This window comes from Stegostoma tigrinum, chromosome 34 (genome assembly GCF_030684315.1).
Source record: "Stegostoma tigrinum isolate sSteTig4 chromosome 34, sSteTig4.hap1, whole genome shotgun sequence".
Classification (NCBI taxonomy): Eukaryota; Metazoa; Chordata; class Chondrichthyes; order Orectolobiformes; family Stegostomatidae; genus Stegostoma; species Stegostoma tigrinum.
Genome location: NC_081387.1, coordinates 4,296,602 through 4,322,464, shown reverse-complemented (window position 1 = coordinate 4,322,464; position 25,863 = coordinate 4,296,602). Strand labels below are relative to the sequence as shown.

The 25,863-nt window shown below is 42.6% G+C and overlaps 2 protein-coding genes across 5 annotated transcripts in view; one reads left to right on the top strand and one right to left on the bottom strand.

The window, feature by feature from the left end:
* Positions 1 to 25,863, top strand: part of LOC125446368 (zinc finger protein 271-like) — a 63,978-nt gene that overhangs the window by 12,964 nt on the left and 25,151 nt on the right. For 2 of the 4 annotated variants that reach the window (XR_009442927.1, XM_059639659.1), the window contains one exon: positions 9,795 to 10,261. Coding sequence is in view for 2 of the 4 variants with exons in the window: in XM_059639659.1 (XP_059495642.1) it covers positions 9,795 to 9,802 (8 nt within the window). In the remaining 2 variants the exon portion in view is untranslated. Of the gene's footprint in view, positions 1 to 9,794; positions 10,872 to 11,730; positions 11,813 to 25,863 lie in introns of those variants that run through there. The other 2 variants (XR_009442928.1, XM_059639660.1) reach the window with 2 other exon arrangements.
* Positions 1 to 25,863, bottom strand: part of LOC125446377 (zinc finger protein 271-like) — an 81,293-nt gene that overhangs the window by 42,375 nt on the left and 13,055 nt on the right. The gene's annotated exons all lie outside the window — the stretch shown is intronic.

Sequence of the window (25,863 nt, the reverse complement as noted above, 5' to 3'; positions counted from 1 at the left end):
AGTGGCACTGACCGTAACGGATTTCCCTGAAAAATTCAGTTGCAACAGTCATCTTTGAGTTGGGATAAGCATTTCTTACATCATGCCTTAGTTTGAGAAGCTTGACTCATTTGACCCTGCTGTCAAAGATTGGGCCCAGTATGAGGAAAGAATGCATTATTTTGTCTGGGCAAACAACATTGTGACAGATGAAACGCAATGAGTAATTCTCCTGACAACCTGTAAAGCTTCACCTTTTTCTATTATTAGGAACCTAACTTTCCCTGAGGCACCAAATTCTAAAACCTTTCAAGCATTGATTGTCATAGCTCAGGAATTTTATGACCCCGAGCCTCCTCTAATTCGAAGATGTTATCATTTTTACTCAACAATTCAAGAAACAGGGGAATCTACATTGGGATTTTTGACTGGGTTAAGACAGTTTACAGAAGCCTGTGACTTCGACTGAACTGTTAATGAGATTCTTATAGACCATGTGATATTAATGATGTAACAATGCAAAAATGCCTATGAGCTGAAGTCCAAGTATACTTCAAACAGGCGCTACTACTGGCTTTATCATTGGAAAATGCGGCAAGTGGAGCTTTGAGTTACAGGGTATTCCAATGGAAGTGGACACCCTTGCCAGTCTGATTGAGTTTGGGGAATACTATTTGAGTGCAGGCAATTACACAGCCTCACTCAGACATATCAGAGGGACTTTAGGTCTGCCCACAGCAAAACCCCCAGAAAAAGCCAAGCCTGGGCCAAATTGTTAAAATTCTCTTTAGGATCCTGGCCAGCAAGCCTTTGTTGCTGCTGCCAGTGTGCACACTCAAGACAGCTAAACAGACCTAAATTGAGTAAGATAACTCAGGTCGAGGATAGTTCATACCCTGGAAAATCCACGTACATCTAGTTTGGAACAGTTAAATTGTTTAGCAACATCCAAACCAGAACCAATCAAAATAAACATCTGAATAAATGGTCACCTGGTTGTAATGGAAGTTGATACCAGCATGGTCGCATCACTGATCTAGAACTAGTTTTTAAAATTCGCTTTGGACTCCAGTCTTTATGTTTACCCAAGTTTGCAACACTTGCATAGAGTACTTGTGGATTGCGAGGCAGGAAGTTAGAATTTGGTATTTGCAAAATGCTTGGGAGTGGCGGGGGGAGGGGGAGCATTGCACAGTCCCTTTAAAAGATCATGAGCTTTTTCTGCGCTTGGAGATTTAAAATGCACTTCTGTGAGCAGCAGCCTGAGAGTTTGCAAGTACACAGAGAGCACCAAAATTGTAACATTTGTATCAAAAGGCCACATTGAAAAGCAGGCCAAGTAGCAGACTTTACCAAAGACAACAGACTTTTGAATTTAGCCAATCAATTTCAACCAGGCATTTAGATACCAAAAACCTATTAAATTTAAGCTTGATGGTTTTGACAACATAGAACCAAGCCTACTGTACGAAATATTGAAATGTCATCAAGGGTATAAAAGACAGTGGCAGTTGGACAACGACCCCAGAGCTAGCTGCCATCCACCAAAACTAACGGCCCTCAGATCTCAAGAGACAATCCTTGGCTCTCACAGCCTCCACTATGTCTTGGAGACAGCACCACCTAAATAACAACAGTACCAACAGCACAACTAGTCAATATTCCTGACAGAGAAATTGACGGACAAGGCATTGCTGACAATAGAATTGACAGAGAAGGCACAGAACATTCCAGAAGACACATAACCTGGCTGTGATTTTGAGAGACTAAGCTCTAATTTTTTTATATATAAGTAGGACTTGTGGTTGGTTGGCTCACTGAGCTGGTTTGTTGTTCCGCAGACGTTTCATCACCCTGTGGGTAACATCATCAGGGCAGCCTCCGAAGAAGCGCTATTGTGTTTTCCCGCCTGGTTTTTAAACTCTGGAGTCCATTGAGCTGAACTTGTATTTAGCATACCATAGAATCTTACTTTATTCTGGAATAATCAGTAGTTAGAAGGGATTTATTCAGTTTGTTAGTAGTTTTGTTAATTTGTTCACTGTTAGAGATAAATAAAGTGCTACTTGTTGATCGTAAAGTGAGTGTCAGGGATTTATTCTATTTAACCACTAGAAGTTGCTGAAAGGCAGGCCACACCACTTTGCAAGATAATGAAATGTGAGGCTGGATGAACACAGCAGGCCCAGCAGCATCTCAGGAGCACAAAAGCTGACGTTTCGGGCCTAGACCCTTCATCAGAGAGGGGGATGGGGTGACGGTTCTGGAATAAATAGGGAGAGAGGGGGAGGCGGACCGAAGATGGAGAGAAAAGAAGATAGGTGGAGAGGAGAGTATAGGTGGGGAGGTAGGGAGGGGATAGGTCAGTCCAGGGAAGACGGACAGGTCAAGGAGGTGGGATGAGGTTAATAGGTAGGAGATGGAGGTGCGGCTTGGGGTGGGAGGAAGGGATGGGTGAGAGGAAGAACAGGCCTGCTGTGTTCATCCAGCCTCACATTTCATTATCTTGGATTTTCCAGCATCTGCAGTTCCCATTATCACCCACACCACTTTGCACACTCCTTTTGTAGATTATAGGGCAATCTGCTCCTCTTTAGGTGTTTCGGTGTTAGTTCTCAGAGGGGAGTTAACGTTTGCTTTGACATTGGCTAGGCTGACAACCAATACTGGGGAACCTTATACAGATTAAGGATACAACTTTGGTTCTGGTCTCTTATGAAAAACAGCCAGTTCAGTAACCATTGATTGCAGTAAAAGGCTCAGGTCCAAGCTTGATGGAGTGAACTTGTTTGCATGATTTTAACCGAGATGAACTCAACATTTTTCAATTAGAAAATGGCTGCATGAATGGTCTTCCAGAAACGTGTAGGCACTATCAAAGGAGCCAAGGCATGTTGCATTGTGGAGATTTTAAACAAATAGTAAGCTGGATAACTGCATCAATGCTGAACACAAGACTCTGCCAACTGAGGGAGACAGTTTGACACAGGGGACTAAGTTTGATGTAAGAACCATGGAAATGATCCTGCATGTGTAACAGGCATAGTTGACAGGTGGTCAGGTCCACTGACATACAAAGTTCGGGTAGGTGTGATGGTCCTGAACAAGCACATGGAGCACATGAAAGCTGCAAACTTGCAAACAGTGCAAGAGCAAAACGTGCCCTGCCCCTTGGAACAGTCCAAAAGGGCTCAGAACCAGTGGGTTTACTCTCAACATTAAGCGTCAGCGAGTCCTCAGAATCTGAAAAGGGCATGACAGATGTAGCCGTCTCGCTTTACCACCAGAAGAGTGAAATTCTACCAAGGCACTCCTGGTACAAGAGGAAAGCGTCCATGTGTTACACACTGCCTATATCAGATGCTGAGTCAGAGCAGGCTGAAGCAATGCTAAAATGTCCCAGGAGGCTCTACAAGGAAAAGGGCCACCTCATGTCCTCTGACTCAGAGGGAGAGGGATGTAGTAATCCAGGTCAGTCAGCTGAACCTGATAGAATACGAGTTCCTTCATTAGGGTTGTTAATCTGCTCCAATCAGGGAGCCCTGGCTAACAGATATAAAGGAGAGTGTCAGAGATATGGACAGTCTGAGAGCTGATGCTAAAGTCAAGTACTTTTCATTTGTAAATCAAGGGTGATTGAGTGATGGGATACTGGCCTCAGCAGAGTTATTTCACACAGGCCCCCTGGTTCAGAGGTAGGGACACTGCCATAATACCACAAGATGGCTCTGCTGAATTATTTCTTCCCAGTGTGAATAGCTTGGTCACTCCTGGGCATTGTTGGAGTTTGAAAGCCTTGTCACATTTAACTAATTCCTCCTGTGTCAAACCTCTGATGCAGCAAGAGCTTCAATGAACTTGGGAAAGGATTTGTGGCACACAATACACGTGATGGGTTTCTACCCAGTCTGAATGCGCTGGTGCACATGGAAGCTTAGCAACCCTGAGAATGACTGGCTGCATATCTCACACATGAATGATTTCTCACCTACGTGAACGTGCGAGTGACTGACCAGCCCATGATACACACCTCACACTTGTAGTTTTCCTCAGTGCACTTGCGTTGATACAACTGGAGGTTCCCCGATTTCATGAGGCCTTTGTGATGCACATTGTATTTGAATAGTTTCCATGTAGCTGCCCTTGCGTCAACAGTGGTGCAACAAATGCACCTTGAGTGTCAGGAGCTCACACTTCACTTCCGAACAATTATAGTAAGTGAGGTTTTATTTAGATGGGACAATGACAAGAGGACATGGGCTGGCCCCTTTCCTTGGAGAGCCTCCTGGGACATTTTAGCATTGCTTCAGCCTTTTCTGACACACCAACTGATCTGCTGCTCAAAGTCACCTCCATTTCAGCAGTCAGTTTCCCAAGCTTCAGGAAACTCCTCAGAGATTGTAAGAACTGCTGAGTCAGAGATAACATAGTGTAGAGCTGGGTGAACACAGCAGGCCAGGCAGCATCAGACAAGCAGGAAACCTGACATTTCGGGTCTATACCATTTCCTGAAGAACGGCCCCAAACCGAAACATCAGCTTTCCCACTCCTCTAATGCTGCCTGGCCAGCTGTGTTCCTCCAGCTCCACACAGTGTTGGTACAGGAAACTCATGTTGCTGCAGAAATAATGAGAACTGCAGATGCTGGAGAATCCAAGATAACCAAGTGTGGAGCTAGATGAACAAAGCAGGCCAAGCAGCATCTCAGGAGCACAAAAGCTGACGTTTCGGGCCCCTAGGCGCTTCATCAGAGGGTCTGGGCCTGAAACGTCAGCTTTTGTGCTCCGGAGATGCTGCTTGGCCTGCTGCGTTCATCCAGCTCCACACTTTGACGTTAAATATTTCTGCAGCAAGATAACAATCAGAGAGCCCACCCACTCTGCCCAATTCTCTCCTCTTCCTCTTCCAGAGCTGGTTCACTTCCTATCGGGACTGAAAACCAAGTGAGGAGATGGTGAGTGAAGCAGTAGCTTTTATACAAATTGTATCCCATAATATTCACACCAATCTTCAGGCAGTCTGACTATCCCTTGGGTAATCAGGGGTGGAAATGTCCCTTATGCTGTGTGAGAAGATCCAGCTGAGAGAGCAGTTTACTCTTGCATCGTACTGAACTGTTAAACTGGAGCTGTGTGTTGGATATTCAGTGTGTTTATTGGAAGCATTACCCTTCTGATTTCCAGCCTGAGTTTTGTTGACGACTCATTTCTGAATATGAGAAGGTAAGGTGTTATTATCTTGGAGGCGAAGAGTGTCTGAGGATTCTTATTGGTGTTAAGTTCTGTCTGTGTGTGTGTTGAGAGCTGGTTATTATCCTATGAACTGGAATGGTCAGTACTCTGTTGGCATTTGGATGGTGGCAGCCTTTCCAAATCCCTTCCAGATCTCCCACTGTCCTATCTCTGTGACTTCGTCAGAAAACACAAGGAACAGGAAAAAAAAACTTATTTATAGAGAGGCTGTGAGAAAAACCAGATGACCCATACTGCTTTACTGTCAGTGAAGTACTTTTTAAAGAGTGATCACTGTCGGATATGGGGTATGTAAACGTGTGCACAGCAACTTGCACATATTTTTAAGGTGAGAGGAGAAAGATTTTAAAAAGAGATGAGGGGCATTTTTTTTTACACAGAGTAGTTTGTGTGTGGAATGAACTTTCTGAGTAAGTGGTGGATGCGCGTACAGTTTCAGTGTTTAAAAGACATTTAGATAAGTACATGAATAAGAAATATTTGGAGGGATATGGGCCAAGCGCAGGAACATGGGACTAGTTTAGTTGGGAATTATGGTCAGCATGAACTGGTTGAACCATGATGTATAACTATGACTTTAGATGATCATGACCACAAAGGGTGATGTGGTGTGATGAGATCTCTCATGGTGTTGTTCGTGGTTTTCATACAATCCCCAAGGGACTGATAACTTTTAAACGAGTTTTGAATTCCCAGTAGCCAACATGATAAGGTTTGAAAGTTAAGACTCTTACTTTGGCAACAAAGAGCAATATTGATTAAGTAATAACCAATAGGCAACTAATATACTAAAGTACTGCAAAGATACCTCCTGTTAGTGTTCACATGAACATGTGTTTTACACTCCACTCTCGGCACAATCAGAGTTTTTACTAGTCCACCATGCCCCTCAGCTACTCAGGTAGGTTCACTCTTCTCCATTTTACTGAATTGTAACTTTGCATTGCTGTCAAAAGCTTTATTTCTGAGTTTCCAGAGACATCTGAATCGACTGCCAACAATGAGGCCTCCTCCAGTGACTCCTCGAGCCTCACCAGGATAATACTTCTAGAGTCTTTAGATTGTCACAGAATGTATCTCTTCAACTAGAGACTGAGTTCCTTCCCACATTCTGTTAGCAATCCATAGAAAGTATCCCCTCTGCTCTCTGCTGACCATATTAGTTATACTCCTTTGTCTCTCTCTCTCAGAGCTGCAAGTATATCCTTATCCATAATCTCAGAGACAGTAGGTCTGTCCAGTCTGCTCTTGCTTTGATTTTGGTTGTGATAACTTTGCATCTTGCAAGTCAGAAAGTATCACGATAGTAACCAAGCCACCTGATTTTTTACCTGGCATAATAATATAGTGTCCTTTCTGGGAAATTTTATTTTTTTAAGAACTTAAAAAAAAGTTTAAAATATAACAATCTTCTGGCCTTCCTGACTTAGGTCTTCTCAACTGTGTGTGTATGTGTGTGTGTGGTGGGGGGGGTGTGATTGGAGAAGTCTGGAGAGGAGTTCTCCCAGCTCCTCAGAAAGAAGCTGGGTTTGATCATCCACCTGATACTTTTGCCAGAAGACACTTTAACGTTGCGTCTCATTTTCTTGTGCTGGGCTGCAACACAGCTGTGAATGAAGGCGTTCATGCAGTTGCCTTCTCCTGTTACTGAACTGGTTGTCCACAATTCTGAAGAAGATGTGCCTACAGAACTTTTCTCTAATCTGTTGGTTGTGGTTCTGTTTATTTATTACATGTTACTTTTAGTGTCCAGTTTCCATTTAGCCCTATGTTCACTAGGTTGGAAACCAACCTGTAAAGTTTGTTGTGTGCTGTTCCAGTAATGCCTGTCTACTGGTTGACAGTAGAAACATAGAAAAGCACAGAAAAGTAGAAACACATAATAAGAACAGGCCATTTGGCCTATCAAGTCCAATCCACTATTCAACATGATCCTGGCTGACCATCTATCTCAATGCCATATTCTCCTCCCCATACCCTTTGACACATTTACTCTCTCGAAATCTGGCCATTTGTTCCTTAAATATATTCATTGCTAAGGCCTCCTCAGCGTTCTGTGACAGAGAATTCCACAGGTTCACCACCCTCTGAGTGAAGAACTTTTCCTCATCTCAGTCTGAAATGGCCTAACCTATATGCTGAGACTGTGACCCCTTGTCATGGAGCTCCTGACCAGCAGGAACCATCATCACTGTATTGAGTGTTTCCAGCCCAGTCAGAATTTTATATGTTTCAGTGAGGTCCTCTCTTTGAAAGTCCAATGAGCACAGACCCAGTTGATCAAAATTTTCCTAATATGACAAACTTGCCATTCTAGGAATCAGCCTAGTGAATTTTTGCTGTATTCATACAATGGAAAGTATATCTTCTTCCGTAAGTAAACCAAAACTGGACACAATATTCTGTGTGGCCTCATCAAGGCTCTGTAAAGCCACAGTAAGACTTCCTTGCTGCTGTAATCAATTTCATTTGTAATGAAAGCAAATGGTAGTTTGCCTTCATAGCTACTGTCCACACTTGCTTCTAATGAATGGTGTATGAGGATACCTAGGTCCCTTTGAACCTCTCACCATTTAAACAATAGTTATTCTGTTTCTCTTACCAAAATGGATAGCTTCACAGCTGTCCACATTATACTGCATGTCATGTTTTCCCATTCATTCAACTTGCTTAAATCGTCCTGACACCTCTTTACATCCTCCTCACCACTGACAATCCCACATAGTTTTGTGCCATCAGCAAACTTAGAAATATTACATCAAATTACCGCATCAAAGTTATTAATATATGTGGTAATAGCTGGGGTTCAAACAACATCCTTGCACTACCCCACAATCATTGGCTTCCACTCCAAAAATGGTCCATTTGTTCCTACTCTTTGTTTCCTGTTTGCTAACTAATACCCAAGCCATGCCGGTATATTACTACCAATTCCGTGTGCTTTGATTTTTCACACTGACCTCTCTGTAGGACTTTACCAAAGCATTTCAAATTTATCCAAATATATCCCATCCACTAGTTCTCCCTCAACATTGTCAAGACAGAACAAAAATAGCCATTTATTCCTCAGAAGAAGGGTCCTGACCCGAAACGTCAAGCTTTCCTGCTCCTCTGATCCTGATTGGCCCGCTGTATTCATCCAGCTTCACACAGTGTTATCTCATTTATTTCTTTGCTACTTCCATATGTCTATTATCAATTCTCCTGTTTCAGACTATAAGAGGCTGAGGGTTCTCTTCACTCATCTTTTTCTTTTAAGATATTTTTAGAAACTGTTATAGTTCACTTTTATGTTTCTTGCAAATTTACTCATTCTCTAATCCCGTCCCAAACAACTTCTTAATCTTCACTGAATTCTAAACTGCTCCGAGTCCTCAGGCTTGCTTTTTTTGAGCAATTTTATGAGTGTTCTTTGGAACTAATATTCTTCATTTCTTTTATTAGCCATGAAGTGAAGAACAATTGTTGCAATGCATGCATTCATTCCTTAAATATTAGCCATTGCCTATTCACTGTCACGAATTTTCATGGAATTACCCAGTCTATTGCAGACAATGCGCCCTTACACCTTTGTAGTTTCTTTTGTTCAGATTTAGAACCCTAGTTTTAGATTGGACTACTTCATTTTCCATTCATATAAGAAATTCTATCATGTTATGGTCACTTTCTTTGAAGGATTCTTTCACAACATGAAATTAACCCTTTCTCACTGCACAGTACTAAATTTCAGATAGCTTTTTCTGAGTTATACTGATCTGAAAAATGTTTTGTACACACTCCAGGAATTTACTAACCAGAGTATTATTTATAAATGTGGTTTTCCCAGTCCATATACAGATTAAGGTCACCCATGATTATTGTAGCACCCTTGCTGTGAGTGACTTAATTTTGTGTAGAAAGCCATCCCCTGCCTCATCATTAGTGTTTGGAGTCTTATAGACAATGTACTTGAATTTTCTATGTCCCTTCATGCAGAGAGGCCTGTGAGATTGTGGTGGAATACAATCCTGGAGCTGCTGATGGCTCACTGTACCTCATGCACACCCAGTTTAGGGATCTGTCCTTAGTCTACTTCCCTTGTGATGATGAACATGGTGAAAGACTCATTCATCAGTTGGAGGGGCGTGGTAGTTTTCTTTCAACTTGTTTGACCTGAAGGGTCAGACTTTATGGAATCAATATTGAAGACCTCCCCATCCTGCCAATGGAATGGACAATCCCAGGGATTGAGATGAAGGAGTCTGGGATGTTTGCAGACTGATACAATTCAGCGTGATTAGCTCATAGTGATTGAGAACCCATATTAAACTCCACCCAGAAAGTGGTTACCTTTTCCATTGTCCTCATGGTGCTCGGGAAGGAGGTCTGGAGGAGGAATGAAAGTGGCCACATTGTCTTCTTTTGGGTGTGATGGTCAAGTGAAGAAAAAGAATCAATTTGTATTTGATCCCCCCAAAGGGGAATAGCAGACTGGCACTTGCTGTAAAACAGTCTCTAATTGAGGAGTCAATCACTTCATCAAAGGAGCTGAAGGAAATCATGTTTTCTTTTCTTGGTTTACAGAAGGATAACACTGCACTATACCAGAGAATACAGAGAGGATAGACACTGTGGATAGATTCTGACCATCACCCAAGGAACAAGTGCACAACTGTGGGAAGTCATCCAGTCACTTCACAGCATTGTTCAACACACAGAAGGTTGGGCAGTGAAACCGTCATGTGGAAATCAGCCGGGTCAAGGGAGCTTCGACAAATCATCAGATCCGAAATGGGTCAGTGGTTCCATCAGAACAAAGCTTTCTGAAGGTTTGGCTGTGGGTGATCGGTCAGGGTGAGGCTGGGAAGAAATATGAGTGGGCACCAAGTGTGGTGAAAGCTTCTGTCATTCATTGTGCCTCATGAACCATTAACTTTACCTCCTGGTGAGAAGCTTTTCAAGTGTGAGGAGGGCTCCATGGGCTCATAAGACCTCCAAATACAAAAGCTGCATCTATTATAATACTGTTAAAATAAGGACAGGCTCATGGAAGAGAAACAATTCAAGTGTGAAGTCTGCAAACGAGCTTTTGCAAAGTCATCAACATTGGTGAATCATCGACGCATTCATACTGGAGAGAAGCCATACACATGTGAGGTTTGTGACAAGGGTTTTGCACAATTATCAGCCCTGGTGAATCACCGACGCATTCACACAAGAGAGAAACCATTTACATGTGAAGTGTGTGACAATTCATTCTCGGAGTCATCAACTCTTCGCAAACACCAACGCGTTCACACGGGGGAGAGACCTTTTGTGTGCGAGATGTGCGACAAATCATTCTCACAGTCATCAACCCTTCATAGGCACCAGCGCATTCACACTGGGGAAAAACCATTCACATGTGACGTGTGTGACAAATCCTTCTCAAATTCATCACATCTCCGCAGGCACCAACCTGTACACACTGGTGACAAACCATTCACATGCAATGTGTGTGATAAATCCTTCTCAGATTCATCAAGTGTCCTACTCCATCAGAGGATTCACACAGGGGAAAAACCATTTACATGTGACATGTGCAACAAATCATTCTCAGTTGTGTCTTCCCTTTGTAAGCACCAACGTGTTCACACAGGGGAAAAACCTTTCACTTGTGAGGTATGTAACAAATCATTCTCAGTGTTATCAAACTTCCGCAGACACCAACGCATTCATACAGGGGAGAAACCATTCACATGCGAGGTATGTGACAAATCCTTTTCAGGGTCATGGAATCTCCTGCTCCATCAGAGGAATCACACAGGGGAGTAATCCTTCATATGTAAGGTTGCAATGAACCTTTCAGAATGTTTCTGACCATTTGGAATGCATCAGGATTCACATAGGGGAGAAACTCCTCATGTGCGATGTTTGTGACAAGGCCTTCAGAGTCAGTGAAGCTCCTGTATTTAGATTGGGAAGAACCCCATCAGTGGGTGCTCTTCTCATAAAGCCATTATACAATTGTTGGACCTCTTGAATCATCCACACAGGAACTACCCAACCATGTTCTTGGCTAGTATTCACTCAGTTATAGCAACAGACTTGAAGCAACCTCTATGTAGTGAGGACAACTAGTTGTGTTTTGTGATATTATAGACTTCAGAACTTGAATTCATGGATTGAATGAATCAAAAAAGATAAACTATAACATACAGAAAGCAGCAGCAATAATTCTATCTGAAATAAATTAAGGGACAAAGACAAGCTATTACATAAAATATTAAATGAATCAATGATTATACATGGAAAGTTGTAGCAATATCTGTCTGGAATAAACTGTTAAGGGAGAAAAACAAACTGTCACTCAGAGATTAATAGCATTAGCGATATCTGGGAAAGTAAGGAGTCGAGATTACGTAAACAAAACTGCTTGGACACCTGCTTGATAACTAGATATGTTATGCCACAAGGATAAATGACTGCCCTGCTGAAGAATTTAAGGAGTAATTACAAGACATGATGTGTCATTTTGCAGGTAGTTACGGCCAAATGTAACAAGGAACAAAGAAAAGTAACTTCCGATAAGGAAGCAAGCTGCAGTCTCAAGGACTCCAAAAGAGTAATTAATATTTTGGATGAAAGGATTCTAAAGATTCGTCAACGATATCATATCATGGACCTGAAGGACAAAAAACACTATAAAAATCAAACACCAGAACTCTGGAGAACAGCACTGCATAATGATCGAACCAAGGACACATCCAGAGACAGCACTATATGTGGAATCATGGCCAACATTAATCAGATAACAGCCAAGCTGAGTTGTGAGGCTTAACTTGCTTATTTGAGGGGTCATATTTTGGTTGCTAAATGCAATAAAGTTTAAATCATTGTTTCAGTACTTGATTGTATGTGAGATTTCATAGTAAATAGCTGAAATAAGGTTGCTTGTGGTGGTATATCCACAACAATTAGCGACCCCAGGTGGGTTTCAATAAGGAGTGACTTTACATTGCTCCAAAGTTGAACCTACCAGCCTTGTATTCTTAGAAATCCTGCCTGAGCCTGATGAGAGGGCAGCTGCCCCATGTGATGGCTAGGATTCAAGTCTTTGGCTGAGAATAGAGGCATAAATTTTCAGATTTAATTAGAACATTTAAATTTTTCTATTTGACAATGGTACTTTGATGTTCTGCCATGATTTCAAAGTTATCTGAATGGAGAGCTTGGTTAAGGAATATTTAAATAAGAAATTGCCAAGTGGACAGAGTATTGGGAAGTTTATGATATTATGAGTCCTAAGCCACTGGATTGTTGTGACAAGTCAGTTCGGAAGTCTTTGGGAAAGCGCACAACCAAAGAGGATGAGCTGATGGGAATTTGTTGTTTATTTGCAGAAACTTGGTACATGACTTATGCATTAAAGCAGAGAAATGCTGGGATAAGTGAGTTAAAGTCAGAAATTGCAGAGGTAAAACAGAAAGCTGATGTCAGTCATCAAGGGACTGTCAGTCAGCAAAGGACTGTTTATCAGTTGGAAAACACTGAATTAAAGGGAAAGGTTAAATTCCAAGAGATTTCTAATCAAGAGAAGATAGTTTACCTCTCAATTTATCTATGTCAATTTGAGACAGTGAACATAAATGCTGAGAAGACATAGAGGCAGTTCAGGGTCAGAAATTAAGACTCAGGAACTGGAAAGTAAATGTAAACATTTCCAGGCAGCTCTTAAAGTACTGCATCAAGTACAATTTGAGCAACAAGTGCGGAATACTGAACATCCTGAATGCCAACAAGAAAATGATGCTTTCCAGTCAGAGAGGGTTTTGCTGCACTTAAGACAAACATTAGGGGACAGAAAATGTGATCCCAATTGGGGACTGGTTGAGGGTAAAGCTATATAGTATTCAGACCCATGTGCCCCTCCGCCATGTTCTAATAAAGGTTCTCTTTATTCTCCATACCAGTTATCATCCGAGTCACAGGAGTTATTGCCCCTGCCCACTGTGCCCAATGGCATCTCAGCCTTTGGTGCAGAAGGTTAAGAAGGACCAGAGAGGACAAACTGAAACTCTAAAGTAGCCTCCTTTGAAAAATCCGATAAATTCCCTTTGAACTGTCCGAATAGGATTTCATGATGGGAGTATTCAGTATGATACCCTATATTCTGTCACATAATTAGAGGATATTGCTAGCAGCATATCAACTGTTTCACCATTCAATGAACCCTTGTGGCTGTTTTGCTGCCATTCACCGTCAGCTTCAATGGAACAGAGGTGGTGAAACTTTTACTTGCCTGCTTAGGTAATTCAACACAAGATGCCCTTCCTGTTCCACAAAACATGTCAGGGATGGGAGATTTCTAGTGGACACAAAATGCAATCTTGACATCAATAATATCATAAAGGGTACCATGTAGACAAGCTGAACAAATGTAGACCAAGAAAGGAGAACACCCAAATAGTGTTTGCTTCACTTCTCTGGAATTAGTTTATAACTGTAGTTCGGACCCAGCAAAGAAACAAACTTGATGGTAGACAGCGGTGTTTGGTTGTGAACCTTAATAGAACATTCCACTGAGGTAACACAGTGTGGAGCTGAAGAAGCACAGCGAACCAGGCAGCATCAGAGGAGCAGGAAAGCTGATGCTTTGAGTCAGGACCATTCCTCAGAAAATGAAGAAATATTAACGTTTTCTGCTCCTCTGATACTGCCTGGCTTGCTTTGCTCCTCCAACTCCACACTATGTTATCTCTGACTCCGACGGTGGCAGTTCTGACTACCTCTGAGTGAGTCATTCCACTGAGGTATCTGGGAAAGCCTCTGACCCCAAAGAAAATACATACTCAGAAGCGTGGGTCTATAGGTGAATGACTGTGGCAAGGGAAAGGGAAGCCCAGGGTAAGAATGAGGAAAGAAAAGGGAAAATAAATTGAAATGCTGGTCTCAGAGGGATCCAGCTGTCTGGAGGAATGAAGGACGTGGTTTCGGTCAAGGCAGGGATATCAAATCCTTTCAGACCCTGAATGGAAGGTGCAGCACAATGCCATTGTAATTTGATAGGGAAGGAAGAGGACATTTTGCCAAAGATTGTCCCTGCACATGCTTGTCTGATTGATGATGTGAGGCTTCGCTGTAATGGGAGTGTAGTACCAAATGGAATAGTGCGGGAAGACTTATCGTTGAAGACAAGATAGGAGGCCACTTTGTCAAATTTCTATGAGGAACTGGAGGATCCTGAACTGTTCCTAACATAGTCAATAATTTCTGGTTAAATGGGCACAATATGAATACAATTATTTTAAGTGGTTTCACAGGTCACACTCAAGAGGGCACTGAAACCTGCCCACTATGTATTTCAATTGGTAATATACAGTGTGAATATCCAGTTGTCCTGGTAGAACTAGACTGGGGTGCAGAACATATTTTGGGTTAAGATTTTGTTAGCAAATGTGATCTAGCTACTGATCCAGCAAACTGCAGCATCTCACAGATGCCCTGGTTGGGGTCAGGGATGCTTTGAGGTTTCTACTAGTGAGTACAACCACCAAGACTGTATAGTGGAAGAATTATGGGTCAACCCCTGTGAATTGACTGATAAGCAAGCTGCTCAGAATCTTATTGTACACTTTAAGAACACATCTGCGACCACAAACAAGATTTTGGATGTATGACTGGGGAAGTAGTGATAGACGGTTCAAATCCTAAATGCCAGAAACAATATTCTTTCCCAAATCAAGCAGAAGGAGAGGTAGCCAAATCATCGGGAGTTTGCTTAAACAGAGAATTTTACGCCCAGGAGCCTCTCGTACCAATTTGCCTATTTGGCCAGTTAAAAAGCCAGCTGGTTCCTGGAGACTAATTATTGACTATGGAGCATTAAATAAAACCACTCCTCGTACAGCACCTACTGTAACCAGACTATTTATGAAACAGACATCTCGGGCAGAGTACTTCACTGTCCTGGACATTTCTAATGGATTTTGGTCCATTCCTTTAAAGTGGCAATGTCAGTATAAATTGGTGTTTACCTTTCAAGGACAACAATGTACTTTTGACCACAAGGTTTGTCACAAGGGTTCCACAATTCCCTGTCCATGTTCCATCAAAGATTAGCAAAGGGATTACGGGTTATTTCCAACCCCTAACATCTGGTACAGTATGTAAATGATTTGCTGCGACAGAAGAAGGCCAAACAGGAATACCTGGTCCTACTGCGTGAGGTTTTAAGTTTGCTCACAGATCTAGGATTTAACGTTAATCCTTAGAAAGCAGAAGGTCTCTTTTTTAGGTTTGTAGTGATGGCATCTGGTAAATTGGAAATAAAAAGGAAATGGATTGATGCAATTTGTAATCTGTCTTTACCTAAAGGTGTACGTGTCTTGATATCATTCTTAGGATTAGTGGACTGCTTATTGATGGCCTTGCTATTAAAGTAGCACCATTGGCAGACCTATTAACAGAGTATTCTGTGGGAATGGACAGAACAACACACACAAGCAATCTATGAATTGAAACAAGCATTTGCTAAAGCCCCAGCACTATAGTTTCCAGACCCAGACTCTTTGCATTACAAGTTGCAGTCACCAACACCACACCGGCAGCCATACTGTTACAAAGTGTAGAGCTGGATGAACCCAGCAGGCCAAGCAGCATCAGAGGAGCAGGAAAGCTGACATTTCTGAAGAAGGGGCTAGGCCCGAAACATCAGCTTTCCTGCTACTAAGATGCTGCTTGGCCTGCTGTGTTCGTCCAGCTCCACATCTTCTTATCTCAGATTCTCCAGCATCTGCAGTTCCTACTCTCTCTGCATCAGTGTTCAGGTCCTGACTCTTGTGTCTCCAGGCTATCAATACCAGTAGAGCAAGGTTTCACATTTCATTAAAAAACATTTGCTTGCTGTTTTCTGGGCAGTACAACATTTGACTTACATAATTGGGTCTTACCATTTACCATTCTAACAGAATGCAGCCCCTATCCAAGATAACAAGGTGTAGAGCTGGATGAACACAGCAGGCCAAGCAGCATCAGAGGAGCAGGAAGGCTGACATTTCGGGCCTAGACCCTTCTTCAGAAATGGGGGAGGGGAAAGGGATTCTGAAATAAATATGGAGATGGGAGAGGCGGATAGAAGATGGATGGAAGAGAAGATAGATGGAGAGGAGACAGACAGGTCAAAGAGATGGGGATGGAGCCAGTAAAGGTGAGTGTAGGTGGGGAGTTAGGGAGATAGGTCAGTCCAGGGAGGACGGACAGGTCAAGGGGGCGGGATGAGGTTAGTAGGTGGGAGATGGGGGTGAGGCTTGAGGTGGGAGGTGGGGAAAGGTGTGAGGAAGGACAAGTTAGGGAGGTGGGGACAAGCTGGGCTGGTTTTGGGATGCATTAGGGGGAGGGGAGATTTTGAAGCTTGTGAAGTCCACATTGATACCATTGGGCTGCAGGGTTCCCAAGTGAAACATGAGGTGCTGTTCCTGCAACCTTCGTGTGGCATCATTGTGGCATTGCAGGAGGCCCAGGATGGAAATGTCATCTGAGGAATGGGAGGAGGAGTTGAAAAGGTTCGCGACTGGGAAGTGCAGTTGTTTAGTGAGAACCAAGTGTAGGTGTTCTGTAAAGCGGTTCCCAAGCTTCCGCTTGGTTTCCCCAATGTAGAGGAGGCCACAACGGGAACAGTGGATACAGTATACCACACTAGCAGACGTGCAGGTGAACCTCTGCTTGATGTGGAAAGTCTTATTAGGCCCTGGGATGGGGGTGAGGGGAGAGGTGTAGGGGCAGGTGTAGCACTTCCTGTAGTTGCAGGGAAAAGTGCCGGGTGTGGTGGGACTGGAGGGGAGTGTGGAGTGGACAAGGGAGTCCCAAAGAGAGTGGTCCCTCCGTAAAGCAGATAAGGGTGGGGAGGGATATATATCTTTGGTGGTGGGGTCAGATTGCAGATGGCAGAAGTGTTGGAGGATGATGTGTGGGATCCAGAGGTTAGAGGGGTGGTCTGTGAGGACTAGGGGGATTCTGTTTTTGTTGTTATTGCGGGGTGGGGGTGTGAGGGATGAGTTGTGGGAAATGTGGGAGACACAGTTGAGGGCATTCTCGACCACCCAGGTGGGGGGAAGTTCTGGTCCTTGAAAAACAAGGACATCGGACATATACAGGAGTGGAATGCCTCATCCTGGGAGCAGGTGCAGCGGAGCCGAAGGAATTGGAATAGGGGATGGTATTTTTGCAGGAAGGTGGGTGGGAGGAGGTGTATTCTCGGTCTCTGTGGAAGTCGGTGGGCTTGAAATGGATATTGGTTTCCAGGTGGTTACCAGAGATGGAAATAGAGAGGTCCAGGAAGTAGCAAGAGGTATCAGAGATGGTCCAGCTCAACTGAAGGTCTGAAACAGCTCCTATCCAGTTACTGCTGGATGGATATCTTAAGGACGGTAATGTTTGTCAGAACAGACTAGCCTGATTACGCTTATGTTACAAGGCTTGCACATAACACTAAGAAAACAGAAAAGGATCTTTGTAGCAGACAATTGGCTGTATCAGGACGAACCATATGTCTGCGCTGCAGTTAAAACAAATAACCCAAAGTGACCATTTGTTCCAAAGACAATGGAGACAGGGAATACAGAGGACCAGCTTAAAATCGTTGTCAATGGCTCCTCTGTGGTAGAGGATGGTAACGGGAAAACAGGATGTGATATTTATGTGGAAGCACCAAGCGGGGTAACACATGATTCTCTCTTTTTAAAATATTCAAGCAGCATGAGTGCATAAGCAGCAGCGGTTGTTGAAATGGTTGGGCGTCTTGAGAATTTCCAACCCCATCAGATCTTTAGTCTGATAGCATGTATGTTTGCAATAGCCTAACAGATTTTCTCCCACTTAGGCAAGCAAGAAGATTTTGTGTCAGCGAATGGGAAATCATTACCTTTAGCACCTGTATTCAAGTATATCTTAGAACAGGCAAAGGTTTGAGAATTTGGGATTATTAAAGTTAAAGCCCATTAGAGATCAGCTCCTGAAGGAAACATCTGTGCAAATGAGCTAGTGAAGCGAGGGGCCTATCCCTCACTGACACGATCCCCCACCTCTTCCTCCGTTATATCGATGACTGTATCAGTGCCGCCTCATGCTCCCATGAGAAGCTCCAAAAGTTCATCAACTTTACTAACACCTTCTACCCCAAACTCAACCTGGATCATCTCTGATACCTCTCTCTCCTTCCTGGACCTTTCTGTCTCCATCTCTGGTAACCACCTTGAAACTGATATCTATTTCAAGCTCACCAACTCCCACAGCTACCTAGACTACAACTCCTCTCATCTACTTTCCTGCAACAATGCAATCCCCTGTTCCTAATTCCTCCGCCTCCATTGCATCTGCTCCCAAGATGAGGCGTTCCACTCCTGGACATCCCAGATGTCCTCGTTTTTCAAGGACCGCAACTTCACCCGCCTCACCCCGCAGTGCTCAAAAACACCCTCGACGGCATCTCTTGTGTTTCCCGCATCTCAGCCCTCACACCCCCTCCCTGCAATAAAAACAAAGACAGAATTCCTCTTGTCCACCCGTATCACCCCATCAACCTCTAGATTCAATGCATCATTTTCTGCTACTTGCGCCACCTGCAATCTGATCCCACTACAAAGGATATATTTCTCTCCTCACCCTTACCTGCCATCCGGAGGGACCTCTTTCTCTGCGACTCCCTCGTCCGCTCCACACTCCTCACCAGCCCCGCCACCCCCTTTCCCTGCAATTATACACCTGCCCCTACACCTCCCCACCTCACCTCCATCCGAGGCCCCAAAAGAACCTTCCACATTAAACAGATGTTCACCTGCACATCCACTAATGTGGCCTGTTGTATCCGCTGTTCCCGATGTGGCCTCATCTACATCGGGGAAACCAAGCAGAGGCTTGTAGACCGCTTTGTGCAGCATCTACGTTTGGTTCGCGACAAATGACAACATTTTACAGTTGCAAACCACTGCAACTCCCCCTCCCACTCCCTGGATGACTTGTCCATCCTGAGCCTCCTCCAATGTCACAACAATGCCACCCAGAAACTGGAGAAACAGCACCTCATATTCACCTTGGGAGCCTACAACCCAACGGTCTCAATGTGGACTTTATTTGCTTCAAAATCTTCCCATCCCTGACCTCATCCCAAGACCAGCCCCCCTCATCCTCACCTCCTTGATGTGTCCATCTTCCCTCCCACCTACCAACCCCCATCCCAACTCCCTACCTACACTGACTTGTACTAGCTTCATCCCCGCCTCCTTGACCTGTCCGTCTTCTCTCCATCTATCTGCTCCACTATCCACCTTCTATCACCGTGCCCCCCCGCTATTTATTTCAGAGTCCCCAAACCCTCTCCCATTTCTGAAGAAGGGTCCAGACCTGAAACGTCAGCTTTCCAGCTCCTCTGATGCTGCCTGGCCTGCTGTGTTCCTCCAGCTCCACACCTTGTTATCTCAGACTCCAGCATTGGCAGTTCCTACTATCTCTGAGAGGACAAGCTTTGCTAACCCCCAGTAGTGACTGAGGCTATGAATGCATAAAAGTAAAGCAAACTAAAATAGAAGATCTGGTACAAAAAGCAAAGACAAAGATTTAATGAAAATCCAACAATGTGAATTTCCCAATTAGTGTAAACTTTTAAAGAACAAAATTCAAATTAAGGATAGATTACTGTTAGAAGAGGGGAAGTATATTGCACTCTAGAGTGATAAGAATCAACTAATTTATATGGCCCATGACATACAGAAACACCAATGTCTTGAAGAATGGTGCTGGTGGTCAAATTTGGAGAATGACATGAGTCAGTATGTGGATAACTGTTCAGAACAGTTAGAACAAACAGATAGGAATGTAAATAAAGGGAACTTGAGACATTCCAAGCCTATGAAGATCCATGGACCAATTTGAAGACAGATTATGTTGGACCTTTGTTTGCATAGAGGCAGAGGTTTAAATATATTCTGGTGATCATAGGTACCTTTTCTAAATGGGTAGAAGCATTCCCTACTGGAACCAAACTGGCTAAAGTCACAGCAGCCATTCTAATACAACAGGTATTCACTAGGTGGAGGCTCCCCAGAAGCACTGAGTTAAACCTAGGGATACATTTCACTGCCCAGGTTATGGAACATGTAATGGCTCTGTTAAGAATAAAGCAGAAATTCCGCCCTTGTACCATAATGATTATGAGAAGGGCACCATCCAACTCCACAGGTTTCATCGCACCTACACTGAAGACAGGGAGATCCATGAGAGACACAGGGATTGTTAGGGCTCAACCTCCCTGAACTAGAGCTACAGGCTCTTGTGGAATTGTGGAGACTCTCTAATACAGAACGTACAGATTGCTGGTCTAACAGCAGCAGTAAAAATGGGGAAGGAACAAGAACAAAGTAAGGCTTACTTTGCTACCAAAGTCCGACATGTAGAATATGTGGAAGGAGAGAAAATAATGCTGCTAGACTTCTGACCTGGCACGCTTATGTCACCAAATTATTCAGGTCCCTACTTGACAATGGAAAATTGGTATACAAAATTTTATTGACTACTGGTAAAACATGATGATACTTTTTTAATTCATTCACAACATTGCTGTGGGTCTGGAGTCACATGTAGGCCAAACCAGGTAAGGATGGCAGTTTCCTTCCCTAAAGGATGTTAGTGAACCAGATGTGTTTTTCTGACAATCAACATGGATTCACTGTCATCATTAGACTCTTAATTTCAGATATTTTATTGAATTCAATTCCACCATCTGCCGGGGTGGGATTTAAACCTGGGTCCCCAGAACATTGCCTGGGTTTCTGCATTAACAGTCCTGTGATAATACCACTAGGTCAAGCCTTCCCAAATGTGAATGAGTTAAAAGCATTTAGATTTCTAAACAATGTACACCATCAATGCCATGTGCTCCTTGACAGCATGGAAAACGATGCTGTAAATTTACAGTAAAAGCAAGATGCTGCTGGATGAGCTCACTCTGCCTGACCAGCTGCCTCAGCTCATTCCAGAACTGCAACTGTTATGGAACTGACAATTTCTAATAACACGGGGACAGATGATACTGTAAGCCCCACACGATTGCCTCAACAGAACAATCGGTTAGACCAAACAGTGATTATCATTTTCTCAATTATGTCAAGCCCCATGTTCACAGTTACTAATGCCCAAGGGAACCAATTATAATAAGAGAAAATCAAAACATAAAGTAAGGTTTCACCTCAGTGAAACAGAAGCAGGCTAAGTAAATGCCTGGTTAGAGGAGATGTAACAGACTATCTTGCCGGAGAGTTGAAAATCTGTTTGTGTAAACTGATAAACTGTAGATAAGAACAGAAATTACTTTGATTTTTCATTTTTTTTTGTGCTTTAGATAAACCATGAAGCTGCTTATTGGAATTGTATTGTTAGCCTTTGCAAATGAAGTACAGCGTCAGCAGTCAGGGTCCAATGAGCAGTGGGAGTGGTCAGTGTGTACAATGTAACAATATGCTTCACAGTGGCAATGTGGGAGTTCTGCCACTAATGTGGTCAGCACCCTCTCGGTCAGAGACAGAGAAGTCCACATCTTCGAGGGCAGGACTCAAAACTTCACTTTGTGTACTGCTTGATGTAATGACTGTGTTTTTCTACAGATAATCGAACAATGACATGTGCAGACTGACAATATTGGAAAACATCTCCTCCCACAAATTCATGTGCTAATTTTCAGTGCAGTGGTAATGGAGAAGTCAAGTCTATTTGCACTGACATAGTGTGTTGGGCAAGGAGAGAAGGACCAAGAGGAGGGATAGTTGTGCAAAGAGCGTGTAAAGTGTTAAATGAAAATGTCCATCATGAATTGTTACCAGTTATTCTGAATCTCTCGGGTATTCAGTTACCATCATGGCGTCCAAAACCTTTACCTAGAAGTTATAATGAATCGGTCAAGCGGGTTGTTTCATCAAGAAGATTACACAATCAAAGGGAAAAGCAGGAAGGGCAGAACTTTGATATGAGACGTTGCAGGCATCTATTGTGCAGGCATTCCCACATTTAATGGCCTAGACATTGCTGTTAGAAGTGATTGACTAAATGAATTAACATCACAAGTTGAAGGACAAGTGGATGCAACGAATGATAACACTAAACTTAGCAGTCAGGCAGAGGACACCACAAACAGCACTGCATTTCGTACTGTTGACATCTTAGAATCAAATGATGGTGCAATTAACAAGTTAATAAAGGAAGCAGGAGAGAATAGATGTTACTTTGTGTAGCACGTGCAGCAGTTGAATTGGTACAGAGAAAACATAAATCAAATGAGAAAAGGAAAAGTTCCTACGTGGGTTGACAATACTAAATTAAGGAAATCAGCTGATGGGACAGAAACTTTAAGTAAAATTTCTGTCAGTGAGTTAAGGAGATTAAGAAAAGTAAGGACTAATGATTCATGTTTGAGTGGCAATGGAATTGGTCTTGCGTTAAGGATAGCAATTATGTCTAAAGATGACAAACCATCAAATGTTATAACAGTACAAAAAGTTGGAGTAATGACAGTTAAAGAGGTTCTCCCTTATGCAATAGAACGGGAGGAATATTTGTAGGGAAAATATTTAGGAATGCTAACAGGCTGATAAAACTATAGTTTGTTCCGATTCTATTTACATTACTGGACAAGCCACATGCAGTTTTGAGAGATAATGGGAACTGCAGATGCTGGAGAATCCAAGATAACAAAGTGTGAAGCTGGATGAACACAGCAGGCCAAGCAGCATCTGTGCTCCTGACATGCAGTTTTGAGTCCAGTGGTAATGAAACTGTTAAGCATACTCTCAAAATTTCAAGCACCACTCTGGAAAACATAATCAGAGTTGGATATGCAGGCGAAGGAGAATACTGTATCACAACATCTCTAAAAGAGTTATCAATACTATAATCTGTCTTGTCCCATCGACGATTCAACATTTTCCATTCACCCTCAAATGCCCACGGGCAGTAGAACAATGGAATTGGCTAACAACAGGAGAAGAAAACTATGACTTTTCATATGACTGAGTTAGCCAGAGAAATCACTATGTCTTATTTCAGGTCCGTATTACCTTACAAAGGGAACATTTGGAAGAAATAAAAAGGATTGTCAGAAAGATATATGTTAAAGTTCAGCAGAGTAGTCAGGCAATCAAACAGATCTTAAAAATATTAAAGAACGTTCTTGGTGGTATGACATCTAGAATTGTGGAATTAACGTATACATTGCTGCATGGGTTTGTATTATTTCACATACTCTTATTATTTAGTGTACTTGGGTCTATATTGTTTCGACCACTTGGTTCATCATTGGTGTCAGCAACAACTGCAGCGGTTGAAAGGGAATTAATCTTGTTAAGATATGAGAATCTTAAAGCTGCAATGAGTGAAATATAACGCATGTTTGTTACTCTGTTTTTTGTTTTGTGCATGTTTATTTCTCTGTGTATGTTTATTACTTGTGATTTACTTACTGATCATTATTATTTAATTCATTTTTTAACTTGCATTTGATTGCAGTGTAAAATGAAATGCTGCATTTTAAATAATGTATGGTGTCGCAATCAAGCTTGGAATATGATCCAATATGGTGGGAAACGGCTAATTACTAGTGTTTGTTCATCACATTAAAAATAATGAGCAAAGAGGAGATCCTGTGATATTATAGACTTTAGAACTTTAATATCTGCTCATGGATTAAGTGAATCAACAAAGATAAACTATTACACATGGAAAGCTGTAGCAATATCTGTCTGGAATAAACTGTTAAGGGTGAAAGACAACTGTTAGAGATTAAAAGCTATTAGTGATGTCTGGGAAAATAAGGAGTTGAGATCACGTAAACAAAACTGCTTGGACACCAGCCTGATTACTAGATGTCTCATGACACAAGGATAAATGACTGCCCTGCTGAGGAATTTAAGGAGTAATTACAAGACTAAGTGTATCTTTGAGCAGGCAGTTATGGCCAAAAGTAACAAGGGACAAAGAAAAGTTACTTCCGATAAGGAAGCAAGCTGCAATCTCAAGGACTTCAAAAGGTTAATCAATATTTTGGATGAAAAGACTCTAAAGAATTATCAATAGCACAACATGGACAAAAATGTTAAAAAAAAACTGTGTAAGACTCAAGTGCCAGAACTCCCCCTGCAGCAGAACTCTGGAGAACAACACTGCATAAGGATCAAACCAAGGACACATCCAGAGACAGACAGTGTTGGGTGGAATTGTAGCTAAATTTCACCATTAGTCAGGAATAGCCAAGTTGAGTTGTAAGGCTTAACTTGCTTACTTGAGGGATCTTGTTTTGGTTAATAGAACATAGAACATTACAGCACAGTACAGGCCCTTCGGCCCTTGATGTTGTGCCAACCTGTCATACCTATCTCAAGCCCATCTAACCGACACTATTTCATGTACGTCCATATGCTTATCCAATGATGACTTAAATGTACCTAAAGTTGGCAAATCTACTACCGTTGCAGGCAAAGCGTTCCATTCCCTTACTACTCTCTGAGTAAAGAAACTATCTCCGACATCTGTCCTATATCTTTCACCCCTCAATTTAAAGCTATGCCCCCTCGTGCTTGCTGTCACCATCCTAGGAAAAAGGCTCTCCCTATCCACCCTATCTAACCCTCTGATTATTTTGTATGTTTCAATTAAGTCACCTCTCAACTTTCTTCTCTCTAATGAAAACAGCTTCAAGTCCCTCAGCCTTTCCTCGTAAGACCTTCCCTCCATACCAGGCAACATCCTAGTAAATCTCCTCTGCACCCTTTCCAAAGCTTCTACATCCTTTTTATAATGCGGTGACCAGAACTGTACACAATACTCCAAGTGCGGCCGCACCAGAATTTTGTACAGCTTCACCGTGACCTCTTGGTTCCGGAACTCGATCCCTCTATTAATAAAAGCTAAAACACTGTATGCCTTCTAAACAGCCCTGTCAACCTGGGTGGCAACTTTCAAGGATCTGTGTACATGGACACCGAGATCTCTCTGCTCATCTACACTACTAAGAATCTTACCATTACCCTGTACTTTGCCTTCTGGTTGCTGCATAAAGTTTAAAATCATTGTTTCAGTACTTGTATGTCTGTGAGATTTCTTAATAAGTGGCCAAATTAAAGGGCGTAAACACAAACTGAACAACATTGTACACAGATTGAGAGAGAGACATTCTGGTTATTCTGTTTGCTTGTGAACTATTCAACTAGTACCTATTTGGGACAGAGAAAGTGATGATGAAGTCTGACCACAAGCTATTTTGAAACATCTTTCTCAAACCACTTCTCTTTACATGGATCCATTGCAAAGGATCTTAATTTACAGAGCTATCACTTGGAAATGAAGTACAGGCAAGGGAAGCAGATGCACATCACTGACATGCTGACGAGAGCTGCACTCTCTCTGAAAGAAGTTGATGCTGCAACAATCTTCAAAGAGAAGAAACAGAGCACAACCTGCTATGGAAGTGATCAACCCCTTGCTGTCCACCCCTAAATGTTATTGCTGATCATTGTACAACTCAGGGTACATGTTGGGGATCCTTGCAATGCTGGACCTACTGAGACAGTGGAAATTAGCCATAAAATATAAACTTCTCTAGATAAGTCCCTTGTTCCCTGGAACCTTATGAAAA